The sequence below is a fragment of the Harpegnathos saltator genome, unplaced genomic scaffold (genome assembly GCF_003227715.2).
Source record: "Harpegnathos saltator strain DR-91 unplaced genomic scaffold, Hsal_v8.6 scaffold855, whole genome shotgun sequence".
NCBI classification, from domain to species: domain Eukaryota; kingdom Metazoa; phylum Arthropoda; class Insecta; order Hymenoptera; family Formicidae; genus Harpegnathos; species Harpegnathos saltator.
In genome coordinates, this window is record NW_020230710.1 from 129,361 (window position 1) to 154,035 (window position 24,675).

The window sequence follows — 24,675 nt, forward strand, 5'->3', positions numbered from 1 at the left end:
GCTATTATGACAGACAGAGCGCGGTATTGCCGTTGGTAGGATTGAAAACCTTCTCGTGCTACGAAGCTAAATAACGTTTATGCTTAATGGTACTAATCGGATAACCTCGTTTCCGAATGATCATTCGACGCGGGATTGCCGATTCGTGAATAAAAACGTCAGGCCTGATTATAATCCGCGATTTTATATTTTATTGTTTATATAACTGCGGGCAAATTATCGCGCAAACAGCCGTCGTAATGCAATTATTCCCGTTAACTCCGTAATTCTAGAGTAAAATTTTTGCACCGTAATTACATTACCGGTAATCAATTTCGTTTTATTTCCAATTTATTTTCACGATGCCGGGAATCCGCGCGATCTCCGCGAGCGGCCGCTTCGACGAGTCGCGTCAGTCATTCGAGTCGGCTATAAGCGAGGCTGCGAGGGCAATAGAATTAATTCCACGGCTGCTTTTTTTCCCGCGATTGTCCGCCTAATCCGGAATTAAATAACGGCGCGTTGAATTAGCCTGATCCCTTTAAAGTCAGATTGATGAAAGACACGAGCAGAATTAAACAGCCTCTCGCTCAGCTGCTCCTCCCGGAGCATATAGCGGGAATAAAATACCGTGAACTCGCGAATTGAATGTTCAATGTTCCCCGACCCTCGGCTCTCGGCCGTTAATCCGCAAAGATGTGCTTACATTTTAACGTTCGCGTTGCCATAGTAACGAACATACACGTCTCTCGGTCGCTTGTAATATCCACCTTATTCAATCCGGAAGCGCGTGCAGATTTTTTTCATATTCCTTCGATCAATTTCTACGTGTGCACGCTGTTTACCGTGCCGGCTAACGACGAACGCGTCTGACACACCTCTGAGGATAAATAAAATTGCGTTAACGTCGTTACAGCTGCAGTCTCTTTGCGCATTTCGAGCGCTATTATCGTTTTAACGTTCTAGCATTTATCTTTAATCGTCCGGATAATCCTATTATTGCATTAAATGCAGATCTAATAATAATGGAACGTCACGTAACTACATTGACGGGTATCCTTAGCTTCCACCCTTATTTATTCAATTGTTCACAATTATGTCTCATCTGAAATGTGAATTATTACGTAAGATAGAAACTACGTCGAGTCGTCACTTCAACGAAAGTGGGCTGCTTTTTCTTTTGTTGCTAAATACGGATGGATAGACAGAATGAGAGGTAAAAATCATGGAGTCGTAAACACGGAACTCCACTCGGCCGAGTCGACATCGATCGAACATCCCAACACCGAGGAGTGCCATGTGGATCCTTATAACTCTCGGGATACTATGCGAAGATTTTTCCACGAACCGAGCGCGATTGTAGCACGCTCGAAAATAACCACGCGTAAAAGTCAATTTTGCCTAACGTCTCTCGGTCATGCTAGCCGGCACGAAAAAGAGTCGCGGTGGTCCTCGTAAATATTTCGGGAATGATGTTCGGCCCAAAAGTGTACTCGCGCACCTGTTAGAAGCATCGCGGTCCTTTTTACTCGCTGCCTGCTCCCATAAGTTTCGAATGATTGGACCATGTATATGCGGTTTAATGACCGCGGTAAATGCGAAGCGAACACGAGATATAATATAATATAAACAGCACCGCTCGCAGATTGCTGGTGAACTTTGCGAGAAAAAGTTCCGGGACCTTAAGGCTCTCATCGGGCGCTAAGGAATATCAAGCATTTCGCTAAGCTTTCCCTCGCTTTTATCGCGAGTTATAAACTTCCGCTCGAGGAGGTGACGTTGTTGCGAAATCACTTCTCCGTGCAATAGATCGCCATAAATGTCCCGAGGAAATGTTGCGTACTGTGCAGGGAGCTTCCTCCGTTAATGCGGGAGCCGTTAGTGTAGATAGAATTTCAATTTACCGCTACTTGGTCGGTTCTTCTTTTTCTAAGTTGATTTTATTTGCCAACGCGTGTGGAAACCGAACGAGCAGGAGTCGTAAGATTTCCCCAAGAATTCCACTGTATGCTCTTTATCCGCGAAAAAAAAAGAAATAAGCTTTTTCTCTCTTTCTTTTAATTAGCTGTGTGATCTCTCCCTCTCTCTCTCCCCCCCCCTCTCTCTCTCTCTCTCTCTCTTTCTCTCTCTCTCTCTCTTTCTCTTTGTTGTTGTTCCTCGAGATATCGCAAAGCCGGATAAAATGCAATCACAAAGTTTACGATCGATAATCGAGTTCTGCGGAAATCTTTCGCCGCGCGTATCTTCGTGTGGTTCAAATGATGAACGGTGATGAGTATTATAAAAGTAGCAGTGGAAGGAGATATTACCGTCGGACGTTACGATGTCTATTTATCTCTGCAAGTAATTTTAGAGATTCTTCACATAGCACAAGGCGTGCATTTCCAGTTTACGTCGAAGTCGGTAAAATATAACTCGCGGCCTTTATAAAGCTTCCGCCATAAATCTCTGAGAAATTTTTCAGCACCTGCAATACTACGTAATGTCGACTGCACTTTATGAGCCGTTACAATACGCGTGTACAAGTGTTACCTTGGCGCTTAAGAAGTAAGAAGTGAGAAAACATCAGGCAATGTTGAATAGAAACTGAAAAATCATCTCGTACATTCGGAAGAGTAAAAACACGTTAGGTGTAAAAGTAAGGTAAAGCCATCGCAGCGCATATTTGAGTGAAGCGTAACTCTATCTGCAACGGTCTTAAGTCGCAAATTCGGATTTATATTTATGACATCCCTCTTCACAACGACGTGCCATACGAGAATATCTCCTCCATTTTCCAAAGCAGACAGGTATCAAGAATCTCGAATTTTATTTCGGTCAAGCGAAGCTATTGCATTAAAGATCTCCATTTATCGGCTGTAAAGAGCAATAAATAAATAAGTTGGCGCCGTCGTTGTGCATGTCGCGTGCGGAAAACTATCAGGCCGAGAGAGGCAATTCAATCGCGCGACAATTCTGCCATTCGTCTCTCCGATGCTCTTCGCGTTTCTGATATCCCATCGACGGTATTAAAAATGGGAAAGGGTAAAGGATCCTGTTATCCTTTTACGTCAGCGTTGTTACAATGCACGGCTATAGGGAGGCGCAGACAAGATCGAGTACGTCGCGCGTGGTGAAAAATAGTTAAATTCTCCATAGTTTATAGTCGGCGAGACTGTATTTGCATAATCTCTATAACCGCAAAACGATTGTTGGGGCCACAATTCACGCCATTTTATGGTGAGAAATGGTCGTAATATATTTTCCTCGAGGGATAGCAGCCCCATAGAGAGAAAGAGAATGAGCTTCGACGAAACCTGTTTTTACAAGTTTCTGGAAATGTGCTCTTCTCCCGCCTGTCGTTGGCTAGAGGATGACAAGTGGAATTAATTAGCTGAATCGCGCGTCGGATAAATTTCAACGTTATTTGTCAGTCTCCCAACGTAGCTTGTCTATTTGCTTGTAAAATATTCACACGCTCTTTCGCGTAATCAACGCAATAAAACACGCAACGCGATAAAATATTTTGCTTGAGGAAGAACTAATGAAACGTTTACCACTCCTTCTTCGCCATCGGGAAAACCTCTGAGAGGCAGCTTTATAATTCATGAAAAGAGTTCAAGTGGCGTCATGTGATCAGAGTGATTCAAATTACGATATTGCAAGATGCCCAAGTGATCGTGAGAATTCGGGGTGCGCGCGAGTAAGGTATAATTGTTTCGACTTGTATTATTTCCCCGTCCCCGCCCCCCCCCTCCTTCCCAAGGATGCCGTCCAATGGTTCCTTTCCAAAGCGCGACATTCAGCGCCGCTGAGGCGTCGTTTTCGCGAGATCTCTCGAAATCGATTTTTCCGTCGGAATTTCCGTCCGATCGTCGTCGAGCTCATGATTATATCGACATAATTGGAAGGCGCTTAACTTCCGCGTTTGCTCCGCGAGCGAAACGCGAACGTCGGGTCGTGCGTACCGTTGCCGTAGGTAAGGAATTCTTCGGAGATTTATGGAGAAAGACGCAGCATCCCCTCACCCTTCTCCTCTCGCCTTCTCTCTCTCTCTCTCTCTCTCTCTCTCTCTCTCTCTCTCTCTCTCTCTCTCTCTCTCTCTCTCTCTCCTGCTCTCTCTCTCTCTCTCTCTCTCTCTCTCTCTCTCTCTCCCCTGCTCTTTCACCCTCGCTCTCTTTCTATGGCGCTCTGACTTCGACGTGAGCCAAATCTATAGAGGCGCGTCGGCGGTACGACGGCACGGCGGAGCAACGAGAACTTAAGGAAGGGAATATAGCCGACGTGCCGGAATATATCGTCGGCTAGATCTCTCACCCTGTACTCTGATTTATTTTACGCCGGCGAGAGCGGCAGCGCCCGCCTACAATTTCGAAAAGTCAGCAGACTACCGCGTGTCATGTGTACACCGCGTGTACGGGATTTCGGGAATTTAAGAGAGTCTTCAGGCTCTCGTCCGCTCGCTCCAGTTCTCCGACCGCCATGCCGATCGGTGTTCCACATATGAATGTGTCTTCTTGCCGCGGGAGAAGAGAGAGAGAGAGAGAGAGAGAGAGAGAGAGAGAGAGAGAGGGATACAGGGAGAGATATGGAGCAACGAGTCGGACAAAGTCGTATTTTCAAGTCAGCGTCTTCGGTAAATAGAAATTCCAATTATAGGAGCATTCTCGTACTTCACGCGACATCGCGCGAGAAACCACGTATGCGCAATACAAATATGTAACTCGTGGCTTCGTGAATGGGGGGAAGCTTGCAACCAGATGCCGCCGCTAAAAGTATCTGCTCATATTTTTGAATACAACGGTCAGCAACAGAATTATCAAAATGGAAGCACTTTGGCGAATTAAAAAGCTAAGTGGAATTAAATCAATGTTTTGCGCGACGCGGTTGTCTCATTTACAATATAGAAAGCCCCGAAGAGAAAAATTACGGATTTCCTTCGCGGCGAGGTACGAGACGTCTCTAGGACGGCGCGGCGGCGGCGTGTCCCTGTGCATTCGTATAGAAATTTACACCTCGCGCGCGCTGAATAAAAACGATGCTCCACGTTAGATGTCCTTTCTGTCAGATTTCCGCAGCGGATCCCGCGGCGTTGCACGCCGCGAAATGGTCCAAAGTGTTATGACTTTATTTTTCCATAACGACGGGCATCGCTCGTTCTCGGGCTTCCGTGAGTGTAAAGTTTTTATTTCGCCCGGAGGCGACAACCCCCTGTTGCCGCCTGCTCTGCGCGCGCGTACACGGAAGGAGCGAAGCGCGGGGAAGCAATTAAAACATAGCAAGGTGAATATTTTCAGGTGTACTTTTTCTCATCCGTTACGTACGAATTATCTGCGAACGGGCACGATTGCGTTAGCGAACGAACAGAGATGAAAATCCGCGACACTGCGGTTTTATTGGTCCTTAAATGATTAATTCATTGATTAATCGACTTAATTGTAAGAGATACTAATCTCGCTCATGTGTGTGTGTGTGTGTGCGTGCGCGCGCACACAATTTATACGACTTTTATATAAGGTAACCGTTGCGGAACACAACTCGTATCAGAACGGAAGAATGGACTTTCAAGATTGCGCTCACTCGAAAAAAAAAACACGTTAATGCCCTGCGCGATAAAAGCAATTCATGTTATGGTAAATGAAGTTTTAATCCTTTGCAATTAATTTGCTAATAAATGTTTTCCGCCGGAGTTAACGAGAGCTGTCGTCCTGAGTACTTTACGGGACGATCGCTCATATCGTCCTCATCGTTCTGCGCAAGTCGCAAATCAGCACAAAGACAAATCCCCACAGTGTGTAAACACTGAAATTTAATAACACGCGCTTTAATGAAACGCTTTCGCCTGCGATTGTCCCGTCTGTAATTGCGGTCCGGTTGGCGAGTGGCGAGTGAATTTTTTATTGCCTGCCACTGCACGCGAATTTTAATATGCGGTGTACTACCTTCGTTAAATAACATCGGGATTTAATTAGGATTCAACGTCGACATTTCCAACGTTGTCGCACCGAACAACAAAAAATCACCACCCGGGCCATTCGCGCATTGCGCGAAAAAATTTTAATTTCTTACAGACTTCCCCGCGAGCGCGGCCCGACGGGAGCGCAGAAAGCTCGTCAACGCAATGTCTCTCGAAAGAGAGCAAGAGAAAGGAGGGAGAGAGAGAGAGAGAGGGAGAGAGAGAGAGGGAGAGAGAGAGAGAGAGAGAGAGAGAGAGACTAGATCAGAAAATGTCGGTCGTTGAAATATAGCGCGAGCTTAAATTTAGAAATAGGACAATTTAAAGGCAGCCAATCGGCGTAACGACTTACGGCTTGTCAAGAACGGCTCCTGTCGTTCGTGCCTCAACGAGGATCAATGATCCTCGAGGTTGAACGCGCGGCCCGCTTAAAACGAGGAGCTTAATTCGTGCTAATTTCCTCGACGTAATATTTCAACGACATCGTCGGGCAAACGGAAAGCACGAATTTTTCGTAATTTCATGCTCCGTCTGCCAATACTCGCGATGCGGTCGACATAACTTTCGCGCGTTACGCTCAGTTCCGCCCAAAATAATATTAACGAAGCGAACCGTTTATTATTTAGCCAAGAAAAAACAATTTAAACTGCCGGCGCGCCAATACGCGTACGTTCTGCGGGAAAGCGTCGCACCGTCGACAACTTAAGCGCATTTCGATTAAAAGCTTGTTCTCGATATTCCATTTCACAGTCGTTGACGGACTTGCATCTCGCAATTTTTCGAACTTGCACGACTGTTGCGAAAACTGTCGTCCATATATTTACGGCATTCATACTTAGAGACTCATTAGTAAATCTAAGCGATATCGCTTGGGAGTTCCGACATTGTTCAAAGGATAGCAAAAGAAGAAGGAGGAAAACGGAGAAAGCGAGGAATGCAATACGATGCAGGTACCCTCACCCTCTCTCCCTTTCTTAGCCTCTCGCTTTCTCTCCTCTCTCGGCGCGACGATATATTTCTTGAATTATAAGGACGTGTTGGTAGAGGAGCGAAGAAGGTGGCGAGTCTACCACGAGCGAGCCGACACGTGTGTGTGAAAGAAGCGGGCGGAAAGACCTGAAAACTTTCCAAGATCGAACACGACTTCTTCGAGAAGCGAAGTCCTGCTCCATTATAGGAGTACGAGCCGTCCTCCGTTCGCCCCCTCCCCCTCAGCGTTTGTTTTTGCAATATATCCGTCCCGACTTCCGTTCACTCTTTTGCACTTCCGATCCCAAAATTTCGCCGAGAAAATATCGCCCTCGGATTCGCCAGCGCGAGACGCCCTATTTCTTAGGCACCGCGCGCTAGCCGGAATGATTAGGTTCTCGATTAATCCCACCGTGAACGAAAGCGCCGTTCCGAGTTTTTCTCCGGTCTGCAGCGGAGTTTAAACGCGGAAAGTCCGACCGGTTTCTGTAATTTTGCGCCGCATTAATCAATCAATCATTATACTCGGAATATAATAATATATTCTGACCTCCGCGAGAAGAGGACGGCGGATGGGGAAGAGGGTGGGGAGGGACTGAGGATCATTAGTCAGAAACGTCAAAGACAAGGCGACGGTTCCGCGGATAGGACGCGGGGCGCGGTCCTTTGTACGATTTATTTTCAGCGGTGGGAGTTATTATTCCGCGGGTATTAAAGCAGCGTTTTCCAGCTTCGTGCGCGTTTTTGCGCTTTTAAGCGCCGATTCGAGCGGTGGACGCCTGTGTGTGTGTGTGTGTGTTGGTGGGTGTATATGTGTATGTCACATCACACGCAAATAGTCAAAAACTAAGTTTCGAAGACACAAAATAACTTCGTTCACGCTAAGTATATTTCCAAATCGCTCTACGCTGAATCTATTTACTTATCGATGAACACAAAAATATACGTAAACAAATTACGCCACACATTAATTACCCCGTCCGAACCATGGAAGAAGGGAGAGGGGAGAATAGTTTCAGCTATCGCTCCGATTATTTTCGAGCCAGTTTTTCCGCCAATGCAATACTGATGCAACAATGATCATCAAATTACAAGCAGCCGAAAACGGAAACCGATGCACGCAACTTTAATCACAACTTTTTCGATCAGAGCGCTGTTTTTCGACTCGGGCAGATTCTAGAGGGGCGATTCGACAATATTAGGGCCGTCATGAATCCCCTTGAGGGCGGTTCTTACACGAATCCCTCATGTTAATGAGAGAGGTGTGTGCTACGGCAGAGCGCTGTCGAGCACATCCGCATTTGCATAGCACAATCAATAAGGCTTTTTTCTTACCGGGGATACAACTGCGCCATTGTAATTCAGAGTTCTAAATGTGGACACTGGCTGAAATTCCGAAGGAACGCGTTCGCAAAGATATATATTGAGAAACAAATATTGTATCACCGCGTCGAAGGGAAAACCGGGGGAAAGCCGAAAAATAGCTCCGCATCTCCTTTTTTTTTAAACAACCAATTGTAATCTCACAACGTACGGATTCGTCGCACGAGACGCGACTCCTTCCGCTCTTCTTCCTCAAATATGAAATTTTTACATATCTCCGTATCGTCCAAGAGTAGCTTCAATAAATGCACCGAGAATGGAAGTCCCGGCAAACACAAGAGGGCACGTACAGACATCGTACAAAGTAATATCTGCTGCTATCAGGATATCGAAGATTGCCAATATCAGGATAAGCGATATCGTATGGATTTAGACGGAGCCTCGCGCGAGTCGTATTTTCCTGACGTTTCCTCCGCCCGGCCGTCGCGTTTTACGACTTTTTGCACTTCCGCGATGCACTAACGCCCACGGCGCGCCATTAACGGAGATGACCGCGCTTTACCGCGCTGAAATTGCGGCGCGGCGCCGCTAATCCAGAAGCGCACAGCTACAGGTGCTCTACGCCGGCTGAGAGAATATTTATCGGCCGCTGGACTCCCGTTTCCTCTTCTTAAACTAACGAATCACGCTACTTGTTTGCCCCGCGGCGAAGTTGCGATATTGCAACTGTCGCGTCGCGGTCTTTCTTTTCCAAAATCCCTGCTGGATGATCGGCCGCGAGCGAGAGCGAGAGGATCTCTTTCGAACTTTGCCAATCAACCCCGAGATCGATGGCGATCATCAGGAAGGAACGCGACTTCTCTCGGACGCACGCTTGCAGGCAGTCGGTTGTATCGCGTTCGAACTTGACGCGAAGGGCTAATCTTCGGTTACGAGCGAGCGCGATTATCCGTGACGAGTTATCGCAGCGGCGCGCAGTCGTTACCGTTGAGGGGAACGCGGGGCGAGATAAAAACGAGGAGGTGGGAGGGGGAGGCAGGGGTTCGATCGGTCGGTTCTCGAGATCGCGTGGAATCTCCGCATATTGTACGTACCGCCAAGTGCTCGAAACTATTTTCCAGCGAATATCGAGACGCAGGGTGGAAAAGGGAAGACGAGAGAACAGAGGAAGGCGGAAAACATTGAGACCTATCGTCGGCCGGCGAACACGAAGACACGAGGGGATTGCAGCCACCCCCGTCCTCCCTTTATCAGCGACGGGAGCGTCTGTTGCTACGATACTGTCCCTTTCGTAATATCGCGGGCGATAGTCGTTGCTCTTTTTATCGCGACCTTTCGCCGCGGTAGCGGCGCGGGCGGGATCGAAACGAGCCGCTCGCCCTCTCCCGAAAGCAGTAACTGATAATAAGAACGGAAGAAGGAGCGATCCTCCTTCGGCTGTCGCGTTCGTTACCCGAATCTTCATTCATCTTTCTCTGTGTCTCACCTCGCGAGCAGGAGCGAGACACGAGCAGCGATGACTTCGCGACTCATCGAGGACACGAAAGATAACGCGTTTAATCCTAGTGGCGCGCGCGCACGCCCGCAAAATGATAACGGATAATATTTCTATCCACTCTACAAGGTACCATGCTTTCTGTAGCAAAATCTGGTTGAATGTTGCCAAGTTTGAAGAAAATATACAATAACATGTGCACAAAGAAAGATTATATAATTATATATTCCCATATACAGGGTGTATAAAAAATACCGGGATATCTCGAAATATTTCGAAAACTAAGCATTTTAGAAAAAAGAATGTTTCAGACAAAAGATGTATGGTTTCAAGGGGAACATAAAACAGGTATATCATTTTATTTACAGATGGCGCTACTTTTGAGATATTCATCATTACTTCTCTTAAATGGAAACTACCATTTTTTATTATATTTACCATATTTTTCTACCAATTAATTTTAACGACTTTCCGTCTGAAATATCTTTTTATTTGTCTCATATTTTTTCAGATACCTCGCTATTTGTTGGAAGAAAAAATAGTACTGGATCTTTAGAAATTTCAAAATCGTCAAATTAACAAAAGTCAGGGCGAGATATCGTAAGTTAAATATTGAAAAGATTCCAAGTTTTTCTTAAATATCTCAAAAAATATTAAATAAATAAAAAAATGTTTCATACAAAAGTTATTCAAATTAATTGCTATGAAAAAATGATATAATAAAAAGTTGGGATTTTCATCTGAGAAAAGTTCCATCTAAGATCAGTGAATATCTCAAAAGTAGCGCCATCTGTAAACAAAATTATGTATATAGTCGTTTTATGTCCCCGTTAAAATCATACAACTTTTGTCTGAAACATTTTCTAAAGTGCTTAGTTTTCGAGACATTTTGTCGGTACTTTTTATACACTCTGTATAATAAGATATATTGTATATTATTATATGTGATCTATATATTTGTCTCTATACCGGGTGTTTCAGATCATCCGGGTCACACGATTTTTTCGTTAACGCGACATTTCAGAGAAAAATATTTTAGACAAAAGTTGTAGGACTTCAAATGATCTATTTACTGACGCTATGAATTTGACCTTGAAATAACCTTGAAAAGTCCAGTCAAGATCAACATAAAAATCTTAAATGGATACTCCAATTTTTTATTGCATCATCTTTCTCTAGCAATTAATTTGAATAACTTTTGTCTGAAACATTTTTTATTTACCTAATATTTTTTGAGATATTTAAGGAAAACTTGATAACTTTTCCAATATTTAACTCACGATATCTCGCTATTTGTCAGAAGAAAAAGTGGTACTAGACTTTTTTGTTCCATTTAGTTTCAAGAATACATTTTTACCTGACTTTTGTTAACTTGCTGATTTTTGGAAATTTCAAAATCATCAAATTAATCAAATTCAGGGCGCTATTGGAACAACATATTTTTGAGACTAAATAGAGCAAAAAAATCTAGTACCATTTTTTCTTCTGACAAATAGTTAGCGAGATATCGTGAGTTAAATATTGAAAAAGTTATTAAGTTTTCCTTAAATATCTCAAAAAATATTAAATAAATAAAAAATTGTTTCAGACAAAAGTTGTTCAAATTAATTGCTAGAAAAAGATGATGTAATAAAAAATTGGGATATTCATTTAAGATTTTTATGTTGATCTTGACAGGACTTTTCAAAGTTATCCCAAGGTCAAATTCATAACGTCAGTAAATAGATCCTTTGAAGGCCTACAACTTTTGTCTAAAATATTTTTCTCTGAAATGTTGCGTTAACGAAAAAATCGGGGTGACCCGAATGGTCTGAAACACCCGGTATAATCATATTTTTTATTTATGCCCACACTGAGGCAAAACGTTGTTAAATGAAGAAAAGAAAAAATTATTTCGTTCAATTATATGGGTCTGCATCCCGGGTTGCCATGAACAAAAGTAATTGCTTTAATTGTATTTATTGTACAATAGCATTTTTTCAGTGTGGACATATATAATTATGAATGTTTATATATAATTATATAGAGACAAAATTCATATATAATCATATATAATTATCTTTTCAGGTAAATATATATTATTTTAAATATATATATATATTTCAGGTAAATATATATTATATATTACAGGGTGTTCCATTCTAATCTTTCCATACAATTATTTCCCAAACTACTTGCTATTTGACTAGAATATTTTAGATGAAACTTACTCAGTTTTAAAGTGACCGAAATTTCAAGGTGATCTTTGTTTTTTAAGTAAAACTATATATTTCTTTTTAGCTAGTCCTATAGCCCACGCCGAAAAGAATTCAATAACATATGGGTCCTCCAAGATCATTTCCGATTGATTAAGGTTGTTAAAGTCTGTCATACCTTAACGGCCAGAAAACTTTCCTGCCTGTAAAAATTTGTCGGCACGACCGTAAATGTAACATCAACTCCCCTAAATGATATCTTTGCAACAATATCATATAAATAATGTATGAATTTACGCACATAGAATATCTATATTAAAGCATTAGATCACTATTTTTTCGATGCTATTAGTATAGTATTGTTCTGTCCAGGATTATTTGTATTTCGTTTTTTTAGCTGACGAATTTGCAAAGGCGGATTATACGCCTAGCGAAATTGTCGATACTCTTTTGATATTTGAGAAAATATCGGCAAAGTTGTAGAAAAGCCGGACGGTTGTTTCGAGCCCGTCGGCATCCTAGTCATGTGGTGATTCGCGATTGTGAACTTCGTGCTCGGCGAGGATTTTTGCGACGGCACCACATTGCGCATTGTTCAGAAGACTGTTACACTCGCAGCTGCAGCAGTGAATCCTCATATCAGCCTCCGGTTAGTAGAAAATCGTTGCAGTGTATCGCGACCTGCTGCGTTCAGAATACTAAGACGACGTCTCACTTTCCTTCCTGTTACACGTTCTTGCATCAAGTATTAACTAATGCCGACTATGCGACTAGATTGCGGTTTTTCTGTGAGCTCAACGAAAAAATATTACATGGCTCCCTTTCTTCTTTCCTTCAATGCTATTTTTCGACAAAGCCGCTCTCAACAACAGTGGACAAGTAAATAGGTACAATGCCTGTTATTGGTCGGACACGAATCCGCGCTAGCATTGGACGACTAAGCGTCAGCGTCAGCGATCGGTGAATGTTTGATGCGACATCGTAAACGGTCATTGAGCAGGCCCACACTTTTTTAATAATACACTGACTGCCGTTATAACGATTTTCTAACCAATGAACTTCAACTACTTCTGGACGATGTCCCACTCACTACCAAAGTACGAATGTGGTTTCAGCATGACGGTGCTCCTTCTCGTGGCGACCGCAGGGTTCGAAGAGCGCTCAATAACATTTTTCCTGACCGTTGGATAGGAAGAGAAAGTAGCATACCTTTGCCATCGAAGTTGGCGGATCTCACGCCTCTAGACTTCTTCTTGAGGGACATTTTAAAAGATAAAGTTTACCGGAAAGAGCACACCAAATGATATGAAAACCCGAATCACGGATGTTTGCCAAGGAATTACCCGATGAATTTTGGCGGAAGCAGAATTGTCAGTCAGAGACAGAATCGATCAATGCATTCATGCTTACGATCATCGATTTTGAATACAGGAGATAAGAAAATCTTTCAACCGAAATGATTTTGCAGGACCCGTGTGTTATATATCAACGGACTTGTGTCAAAGTGTGTTATAGGACTAGCTGAAAAGAAATATATAGTTCCACGTGGAAAAGCAAAACTCATTTTGAAATTTCAGAGATGCGTCTACCTAAAAAACAAAAAGGAAAAAAAGCTGCTCGTCGTAAAACGTTCCCCTTCAGAACTGAGTAAGTTTCATCCGAGAAATATTTTCTTCAAATAAAAAATAATTTGGGAGGTAATTGCGTGGGAAGATTAAAATGTGATATCCTGTCCTATATAAATAAATAAATAAATAAATAAATATATATACATATATAAAATATATTTAATTTTACATTTATAAATATATATATATATATATTTTTTTTTTGCTTACGTATTTCTACGAATTTATATCCTTCATAAGCAGAGACAGAGCTTCCGAATTTTCAAACAGAGCTGAAAACATGAGAGGAAGAAGAAAAGATTAATCGCAATTGCGTACGGCCGCAGCTTGCTCCGAATTGACTCTCGCCCCGCACAAACAGGTTAATTAATTATTTTGGACGTGACTGAGCTCGATCGTCGTTTATTCACGGCCCGTCAAATTGCATGGGGGAGTCGTATCGTCTCGCCGCGTCCTCCCGACTGCCCGAGGAAGTCGAATTAAAAAACGCTCTCGATCCGCCGCGATTCTCCGCGTTGCGTATTGAATCCGAAGGGATGAGAGAAACGCGCGCGCGCGCGCGCGCGGAAAATGGGAGTTTTCTCCGAGCGAACTTCGTTAAAACGGTTGCAGTCGCTCGGCGGACTTCTTTCTTCATTAGAAAGGGAAACTTTCCTCATCCGGAGGGGAAGAGAAGGAAGGGGAGGAAAGCAGCAACGTGAACGGTTTCTTTTTCTCCATTTACGACGGCAGTGAAAGCGCTCACGGACAAATTGCGATCACAAAGCCGGGCCCGTCAGTAGCACGACACGCCGCGCGAAATGACGATCAAATTAGCCCATCGTTCAGATTACTTAATCACGCGACACAGCACGACCAGCCGACCTCTTACGAAACACGAATGAACCCTCCACCAGTATACTCGGATTCACTCCCCGAGCTCTCAGCCCTTCCCCCGGCTACGTTGTTCCCTGCCTGGATTGTACTTTCCAAAATATTCATAGATTCCACGATTCATAATTAAATCAGCTTCTCAGATAATCGAGATAAAAGCGCGGAACTTTTTCGCTTGGAATAAGACAGGTCGTGCGGACTGAAGTTCGTGCGTTCTCGTCGGTTTGAAATCCCGTTCTCACCTATCTGCACCTTCACGACGCCAGCGTGACCTGTCGCGTTCGCGTGCACCGAATAAAATGTTTCGTGCCCGCTCTTTTGATTTTTCCTTTATACGCGCGAAATTATAAGGCATCAGGATGCCCGAAAAACCGCAGCGCCCGAGGCTCTCGGGAGACACAAGCGCGCCGTGCTTAACCCTTTCACTGCTAAAGGCGTATACATGTATACGCCCTCACAATTCGGTCCATATACGCGAAAGGCGTATCTATACGCTCTCACAAGTCTATCAATATATACGAAAGCCGTAAATATACGCAATCTACGTTTTCCTTACTGTTGCACACTTTAACTGTTTTACCAATTGCTTCAACATGGAATTTATAAAATAATGTATATCAAGGGAAAAGAAATACTGACGATCTATTACGTCTTATTGAAAGGCATTTTCCAATTAAATATTTTAATCCGTCCGCGAAAAGAAAAAATCAAGCGCTAAAATGTGCGGTATGTAGTAAACATAAAATCCGACGGGAAAGTAGATATCAATGCAAAGAATGCGATGTAGGTTTATGCGTTGATCCATGCCTCAGAATATATCACTCACAAATTAATTATTAAATTGTTTCTACTATCTTTATTTGTTTATATTATATTTGTTCTCATTAATTATTAAATTGTTTCTACTATCTTTATTTGTTCATATTATCTTTGTTCTCATTAATTATTAAATTGTTTCTACCATCTTTATTTGTTTATATTATCTTTGTTCTCATCGTGTTAAAATTGTGTTAAAACAAAATAAATTTGTTTCTCATTATCAATTTTGCATTTTTTTCACGAATTATTATTGAAGGAATGTGCAAATTAAGTAAATTAAAAATAGCTTAGAAAACCACTTAAAATAGATCAAATACTGGATATTTTCAATTTATTTGCAATTATTTATTTTTTCAATCCCTAAGAATAGTATGAAATCTCCAGATACTGTATTGATCAGTAGTCAATGGACAACCAGTCGCAAAGACTAACATGTGAATATCGCGCCGTCTGTATTGATGGTTCGCTCCGAAAGTGCGCCGCAGTGAAAAGATTAATATGTTCCAGCGGTCACTCCGGCGGTTACCAACACTAACCATCCCGCCTGGATTGACATTTTCCGGCAGTTACTATCAGCGCCCGCACGCCGCAAAAAATGTCCAAGATGAAAAGGGAAGAGCTGCTCTTACCTCTCCATAAGGGACAATGACGTAAAACGAGGACAATGACGACTCGAACCGCTCGGATTTGATACGATGATCCCGAGTCTCGGGTGTCCCTCGGAGCCAATCGTGTTTACAGCTAGTCGGGTAAACGGACATTCGCACGAAACGAGATCGCGACGCGACGCAACGCGATGCGATGTGACGCGATGCGATGCGATGCGATGCGATGCGATGCGATGCGATGCGAAACGATACCAGTTTACGAACGTAAACCAATGAAACGTTTCGGCTTCGCCTTGGGGCTTCCTTAAATGAACGCACGTGCGCCGCGCGACGACGTCAGCGCACTGGAAATTTCATTTCACATTCGACAAGGATGAAATTTCGGATGCAGATTAGTTTCTTGTGCAACTGAAGCCGCCGCCGCCGCCGTCGCCGCCGCCGTCGCCGTCGCCGTCGCCGTCACAGCATGGCACGGCACAACGACGCAAGCGACCGGGGCAGCTCGGAGTACCGCAGGAATTACAACCGCCATAATGCTCGCGCTGTAAAAACCATTTGCTCATATCCGCACGCAGCTACGCTCCACGCCATGTTACTTTACATACGTGAATCACATTACAGCATCAGCGATACGTGCCGGTGAATCTTTCTTTTTTCTCCCTTTTTTCTTCTTTTTCCCCTTTTTTTCTTTTAAAGATTCATGTAACCGGCACTTGTCGGGAATAATTTAATTCCACGTAACAAAGCGCTTGCGCGCGAAACGCGTTCCCAGTGGTTGTACGAGAGACACCGTCGGTTCACCGTCAGATATAGAGGGACGCTCGCGGATAATCAGATAGGATAATCGAGAGGAGGCTGAATTTATCACGGCAAGATTGGCCGTTGCTCCGATCGCGACGCCCGCGTTGGCGTTCGAATTGTGGACGCATTTATCATGCGACCGCGGCATAGTTTAATTTCCAACTGTGTGCATCTAAAAGTTCCGCAATTAGGAAGATCTGAATTTTATGCGTTTAAATGAACTCATTAGAAGGGGAAACTTGGCCGGGCTCGGGAAATTTTAGATTAAATTTCGAATTGTTATATCGCGCGAAATATTCATGGTATATAACGATTTTATGCAATTTCTTCCCGGCCTCTGTCGAATCCCGCGATCAACCCCATCGCGCGAGCGCAAGTTGACTAAACATTTCACGCAGATGGAAGAATAGTACAAGAGTGCATTCACAACGTGATAAATCACAGCTCATAGTTAAAACTGCGCGTCAAGTCTCTTCCGCATATTTACGAGCAGATAATATATTATTGCAACACGACGAAACGTAATAATCGTCGAAGCGCGACGCGCCTTCCACCGACCGCCTGTTCCCATTCAATTACGAGACGCCGGTAATAATCGTGTGTTTCGGCCGAAAGTGTCATGTATACTTGCACGATAAATGTTACAATGGCTCGGTCGTAAATTACCGAACTCAGGTGTACACGACTGGGCTTAGCTCGGCGCGTCTGACTAATCACGGACTGTAACCACTGAGGTTACTCTAATACTTCAGAGATCCCCAATAATTTGCGTCCGGCCGAACGTGGCGTCCCTTCGTTACCCACCCACGCACGTACGCACACACACACACACACACACACAACATCCGCGACTCTTCGCCGTTTCTAATGAGAAATTCCCGGTCGTTCGTTGACAAAGTCGACAAAGCTGGTGCAAAGTCGTCGGAGATATATTATTTATTGCAGATAATCGCGGCGGAGAGGGAGGGGGGAGAAGGAAGGCAGCTCCCCGGTGACGCGTGGGATCTTATTCGAGTCACGTCGTGTCCTTCTTCTTCTTCGTACCCGAGCGAATGTAAAGCAGTGCAGCGCGAGCGTTTCTCGCTTATACTGAGCGACGCGCCATGGCGAACGAGGGGTGGACGCGAGTCGAGCGGACGGGAAGAGTTTCCGCTGAAAATTCGCGCGGGGTACACAAAGGATGCGCCGTAAGACAAAGAGCCGCGGCGTCTTCATTCCGGTTTCAAATTGTCGTCCTAAACCCGCGTAAAATAATACGACCCGTCCTCCAAGCCAAGGCGGCTGCGCAGCAACGGGGCGCTGTATCTGTCGGGGAAGAATCGCCTTGTATACGTCTAATTACTCGATGGCATTGTTTGCGCGGCGCGCTCGTCGCTTGCCAGGCCGTCTTTTCATGCGCCCGGGCTCTTGTTAGTCGAAATCCAAACTCGATATTACTTCGGCCCGTGTGTATCGAGTAAACGACGAAATCCGCTTTGAATAAAGTCACGTCGCCCGTGGTATATGAGCGCGGCGGCGGCGGCGGCCCTTCGTACGGCGGACGGCCGTATCGTAAGTGTTAACAACGGGATATCGTAAGTGTGCACAGCGGGATAAGCCGCGGTTATTTCTTTACCGTTCGTTCCCCTCGCCGAGCGAATATCCCCCGATAACGGGCTATCTGCATACGGCCGATTACTCTCATTTTCGGCGTCTTTTCTCCGAGCGATGTCTCTCGCGTCTCACAAATCTCTCACGGCTTTACCGCGATCGCTCGCCCGCAGACGAGTCGCCCACGACAGTTGCAAATTTCGCGAGATCAAGCGAGCGAGGAGAAGAAAGAACACCCCAGGAAAGAGCTCGCGAAGCTTGGACGGGCGGGCGGGGGTGGACGCTCCGTCAACTTCGCGACGGCGAGTTTTATCGTCTCGCCCCTTCGCGCTCGTCACACATTCGAAAGTTGCCGGGCAAGGTCGTGGCTATTGCTCGTCGCGACCGAGCGGAAGGGCTCGCCGCCGGTACTGTGCAACTCGAGAATCTCGCTTCCTGAGCGTCGCGCGCGCGCTCACACAATGACGGATACACTTCGCTCTTGACGTTGCGTGCGCGCTGCGGACGATAAATGTGCTCAACTTCCGTCGTTTCCCAACTTTCACGCTCGCGCGCGCGCGACGACTCTTCTTTCTCGGCGGTAACCGCGTGTGGAGACGCTGGCGCGACTTGGCGCGTTCAGAGGCCGGCCAGCCGCGCGCGAAGGAGAGCGCTCGAGTGTGTCCGATTGGATCCTTTGGCGCGTACTCGCGAGGAAGCGAACGCGTGGAGGCGACCGGATGAACCGCCGGAGCGTCTCCGTGCCGCGCGATCGATTCGGTCTCGAGAGCGAAAGGGGACGACGGATGAGCGCCGCCGCCGCTGTCGCCGCCGCTTATTGTAAGCGCAAACGCAAGAAGGTCGATATGATTGTCACATCAATTTAATGTTATGATTCGAAGTGTCTAACAAGTCCCGCTAGCTATGCAGCGTCCCGTAATGGAGTTATCAGTGTGCCGCTGCATAAGGGAAACTTGCCTGATTGGCGTTTAACGTGCGCTACGCTCGCCAACCGGGTCGCCAAGGGCGACGTTATTGTCGCGCGCGCGCGAACGCTCTACACTTTTCGAGCGCGCGTCTCCCTTTAACCGCGATTCTTGCGCCTCGACATGCGACGTGATTGATCGCCATCGTCGTCGTCGCGGCACCGCGTTGGGGGTTTGGCCCAAGATCCCTCCCAACCCTTTTCATCCCCGATCAATCGCGCTCGCCGCGAAAAATCGGCCGAATGTTACGACTGCCTTAGCGAGACGCGTCTCGATTTATCGCGGCCGAGATCTCGACGTATCGTAACGTCCGATGACGATCTTTACACCGCTCGCAGGATTCTCCTCGCTCTCAGCTCTCCGGCTCTCAGCGAAGAAATATTCCAGAGAAACTTCGTCGCCACTTAGGCTCGCGGGAGAGTAGATCACACGCGGGCGAGGAGGACGATCGTCTTATTTCCCGCGCGCGCCTCCCATTCGCGCGATTCCTCGTTTCTTGATGTTTGATGTAATATCGCGGAAACAAACGGGCCGTCATCACCCTTCTCTCTCCCTCCCTCCCCCCCTCCACCTTCTCCTCCTCCTCCGTCACTACCCCAATATAACCGGAAGCGGACGCGGGTGCGCGGTTTGATCTGTACGCGAAGTCTAGATGAAAGGATAAGGAATATCCCTGCGGAATACCGTCACAGACGCTGACACGACTTTAATGTGCTCCCGTGTCAGTAATATATTCCCCCCTTGCGCGCCGCCCCCTTCGCGCTCGCGCTCTCGCGCATCTACTTTATTATTTTGATTTTCTCCGCAGCCGCGCGAGCGCGAACACGTCCGAGGCCAATAACGTCATGGCCACGGCGCGCGGCGCGCGTTTGGTCGAGATTAATGCTTAGAGAATCCTGTCGGTTATTTGCATATCGGCGATCAAACCGTTACTCGCCGTCGTAATAGATAATTTGAATAGAATCGATCGACGATGGGGTCCCCCCCCGTCCCCGCCTCCCGTAAGTGCAATCCAGACTGTATTCGTTATTCAGCAGCGTGCTCGAGAGCGCGCGGTCTCTTTCCTTGTAATTGCGTTGATTTCATTTCCGACTGTCGAGTACGAGAATACGATGAATTCATTTAATTGTGTGCGTCGATAATTTATACGCGAGCCGTCAAAAAGATACGCGGAGGATAGACTGCGTTTATAATTAACTGACACGTTGTGTTCAATTACGGTTCTCGTTAAATAATATTTTTTTCCGCGAATTATACGGTACATTTGGCATGTATAAGCGATATTCTATTAATCACATCGCACAATGTGAAGGGCTTCGATATGTTCACCTTGTCGAAAACGATAATCCTTCGACGGATGGCGATTTATACGAGTGCTCATTATGCGCGGTGTTGCGTTTTCAAAAGAGAGCGACGCAAGGCAAAGAGATGGGGAGAGGGAGGTGGAGAAAGTATTATTATACCACACATACCACACATACACATGTACATACATATATAGATGTGCGAGAAAAAAGTGAGAAAATGCAAAAACTACTCGCTGCGCAACGCGCACACAATAATAACGCTCCATGTTGCAGCTGGATCCATGATTGCGTCAAAATGGTGGATCGGCAAAAGGCACTACTGATGGTGTTACTGGCACTGTTGATTTACCCAAACGACATCTTCGGTAAGTATCCTTGAAATTGTTTCAGACCGACCGATCGATTGGCCGTATATTAATCGTGTCAATCCGAGGATCGTGCAAATGACGCTAACGCGAAGTAATCGCACTCGATTTTTAGATACATTTTTCTTCAACGGAATCCGGAGCACCGCAAGTCGTTACAATTTTGAGTTACTGCTGACGGCTATGCGCGGCAATTTTAACAGAAGCCAAATTTTGACAGTACACGATATAGAAATATTGCTTTTTTATTATATTCTAATCTGATAGATGAGAATGCAATAAAGATCTCCTGACGTATTCCTATATTCTCCGTGGCAATTGCCACGAAGAATATCTCTATATTGTCACTTTGGTACTTGATCCCACAAGCTCATGATACGCGTCTGACCGTATCAGGAAAAATGTGTCCAAACTGTCCTGCGACTGAGTGTGCGGCAAGCATACGGGACTCTTCATAAAAAACAAGATTAATTCAGCGAAATCCTTACGAGCGAGTACGAAACTCTCCAACTGATCCACGCGATATTAGGACTACCGGTAGAGAGGGGAGAGAGAGAGAGAGAGAGAGAGAGAGAGAGAGAGAGAGAGAGAGGAGAGAGAGAGAGAGAGAAGAGAGAGAGAGAGAGAGAGAGAGAGAGAGAGAGAGAGAGAGAGAGAGAGAGAGAGAGAGAGAGAGAGAGAGAGAGAGGAGATACCTATCGCGTCACGCGAGCGTTCGCGTTTGCAGATTTCGAGAGTCGTCGAACCCGATGAATACGAGAGGCCACGAGATATATATCTCGCTGTGTACGGGCAATTTTGCAACTAAGCCGCTCGGTGCGCACGACCACCTGTAAATACAATACCGGAACTAATCCGCTTTTGAAACGCACACTCGTACGGCACGACATACGGCGATATTGGCCTTACGACCTTCCGCCCTCTCAGTGAGATATTACTTTTTGTGAATACCGACGCGTGCTGCGCGGATAAAAAGCGGATAATTCGGCGTTTCGGCTTTTAAAACACGCCGCATTATCGTTCATTTCGCGCTCTTACCGTTCGTATATGTAAATAAAGCCGTGTCTACTCCGCTGCGCGACGCGGCGATTTCGCTGGAATATCGGTGAAATTATCCGCACTTAACGCGACGTGGCCGCGCGATGTGAAAGGAAAACTTCGAGTTTTTCTTAGCGCGCCACTTCGACCGATGGATGCGGCAGGAAGGGAGGGGGTAAAGGGGGCGGAGATTCATTTGATATTGGAATTTAAAAGGCTCCCCACGTGGATTAAGCTTTCGACAATGCAAATGGGTTTTCAATTCGTTTCAAGTGTGGTTTATTTCGGAAATAGAAATAAAGCAATTTTAATGGAGACGCGTATCAGAGTATCTCGTTTTATGTTTACATATTCGAGCATCGATACAATAGAAGCTAATTAACAAACCGATAAATCGGGATTATTTCGGCTATCATATTAATCAACCATTAATATGGCCATATACGTAATAATTAATTACTACATAAACTTACATATACACACACATATATACACGTGCCATCACGATACCGATGTTAACGCTCTTTGAATTATAAACAAGCGACGAGATTTCTAATCAATACGACGGTAGAATCGAATGCGGTAGACAACAAATAAATTATGCGGCAGCGGAACGGAAGAATTTCAGCGAGCCAGCTTCGCCGACGCAAGCATCTAAATATCGAATATAAAGTTATACCGCATTCTCGACTATCTCGCTGAAGAGCTAAATAGACAGCGCGGACGCTTCAACGCTACAAGCACGAGTGTCCGCGGAAGACGATAAAAGATTATGATTTTAATAAAAAGTGCAGATGCGCAGAGAGAGAGAGAGAGAGAGAGAGAGAGAGAGAGAGCAACGCGCGACGTGATGAGGGGGAATGCGAACGTGACAGAGGAGGCAGCGGGGGGGAGGGGCGGGGAGGAGGCTGACTGCGAAAAGAGATGGGGGATGGATATTATAGTTTGACGTAGACAAGAAAATTTCGCAAACTATCAAGGTTTTATCGCTTCCGCCAGTCGCGCATTCGCATGATAATTTCCATCGAGGCGAAACGTCTTCATAACGGGTGAATGGCATTTGATTACTGACGTCACTCAATTTCAGCCGACCACCCCCATCCTCGCTCCGTTACTCGATTCCCATCGCCCCTCCCCCGACCCGTTTGCTCTCTCGCGCGCGCGCAGCGACGGGTAAATAAGATTTCCTAGAGGAAAACTAGCGCGTCTGGGATATTCTTTGCGGATCCGTTTCACGCGAGCTGGGACTCGCCGTGACACCTGCACCCGATACGCATTGCCTTAACGACCGAGCATTCTTCCGCTCTCTTTGTAAATTGGCCAATTTGCATCACGGGCCCTGTCGATGCGAACAGTCGTCGCGCGGGGGAGTCCCTGTTAGTCCTTTAGGCTACCGCTCAACCCTTCCGCGCGCCCGAAAGCTCGCACTCCGACTCACGGCTCTCTGTAATTCTCGTTTGCGCTCGCGCGATATGTGACGTAAGGAGAACTACGTACGCACATACACATACACATAGGTCGATCGGTTCGCGGTGGTTTCCCGGTGAATTTTCTGGACGCCAAAATAGCATCGCAGCGAGGGGCCAGAGAACTCCGGAAATTTGCAAAATTGGAATCGATAGTCCATCATGCGAGAGCCGATGATTCGTTTCATTCGACGAGTACCGCGTATGGTCGATACGAAACGCTGGTCGACGTGCGTTTATTAGGCCGAAAAATGAAATTTGATTATCCACACAGACCGCACTGCTCCGTTGCGATGCCGCTCGGGCTTCGATTTAACATCCGTCGCAACTTATAAATATTACCGGCACGAATCGACATGATTCTGGAGCGGCCATAAATAGCCGCTGTTCTTCAACCGGCGTGCTCATTTCTTTCACTTGAAAATCCACTCTCCTTCAGCGACGTGCCTCTCGCGTGAGAACGGCGAGGAGAAAGACCGAGTGCTTAAGCCAGCCAAACGTATTTCCAACGTACAAAAATGTCGGGCTCGTTAATCGTGCGAGCGGGGCGCGCTGTAGTTTTATAATTACAAATTAAATTACCTCCGAGTAACTCTCGGGCGTAATCTAGAGCGCTACTCGTCCCGCCGCTCTTTTCGTGTACCGTCCGCGAAATAAATATGACACGAGCGATCCGCTGACCCGGAGTCACGCTTGCATCGAATAGTTGCGGGACGAACCGCGTCCAAAACAAACCCAGAGGGGCACCGTAGGCGACACTGCAGCATCCGGATTGCGCGACTAGTCGTGGAGTAGTTGCGACACGCTCGAGTAGCCGCGAAACAATAATTACGAGCCGAACGAAGTGGCCGTCGCCGGCCGGGAAATGCGCGAGGCGTCCCATTGTATATCGAATATCGAGCGGTAAATGCGTGACGCTGAAAAGGATAAATAAGGAGCGGGACGTGAGGACTGCAGAGAAAGGAGGCAGCATCCGGCCAATCGGGCACTTCCGCTTATCGGCCGCTTAACGAAGGATGAATGGCGAAAGAGGAGGGGTCGGGGGTGTGGGGGATGGGCTATTCAGAGGCGTGCAAACGGAAGAATAAATTGAGTTGAATTAAACGAGCGCCACCTTTTGCGGCTGGCTTTTCTAAAGGCGAGCGATGTCATCGATGAAACAGCACCGCCGCGGATGCAAATTTCCCCTTATTTAGAAATTTTTTTCATTTAACCCCGGACACACGCCACTTTTCATAAACGCGGACTATCTCCCATCAAGTTCCCGAGCTGTTTTCTTTTTCTTTTTTCTTTCTTTCCTCTCCTCCGCACGAGAACTT

The 24,675-nt window shown here is 45.8% G+C and overlaps 1 protein-coding gene across 1 annotated transcript in view; it reads left to right on the top strand.

Annotated features, from left to right (window-relative positions):
- Positions 1-24,675, top strand: part of LOC105192478 (lachesin) — an 86,784-nt gene that overhangs the window by 11,564 nt on the left and 50,545 nt on the right. The window contains exon 2 of the mRNA XM_011156643.2: positions 20,761-20,852. Within this exon, the coding sequence (XP_011154945.1) occupies positions 20,783-20,852 (70 nt within the window). The 5' untranslated portion in view covers positions 20,761-20,782. The remainder of the gene's footprint in view (positions 1-20,760; positions 20,853-24,675) is intronic.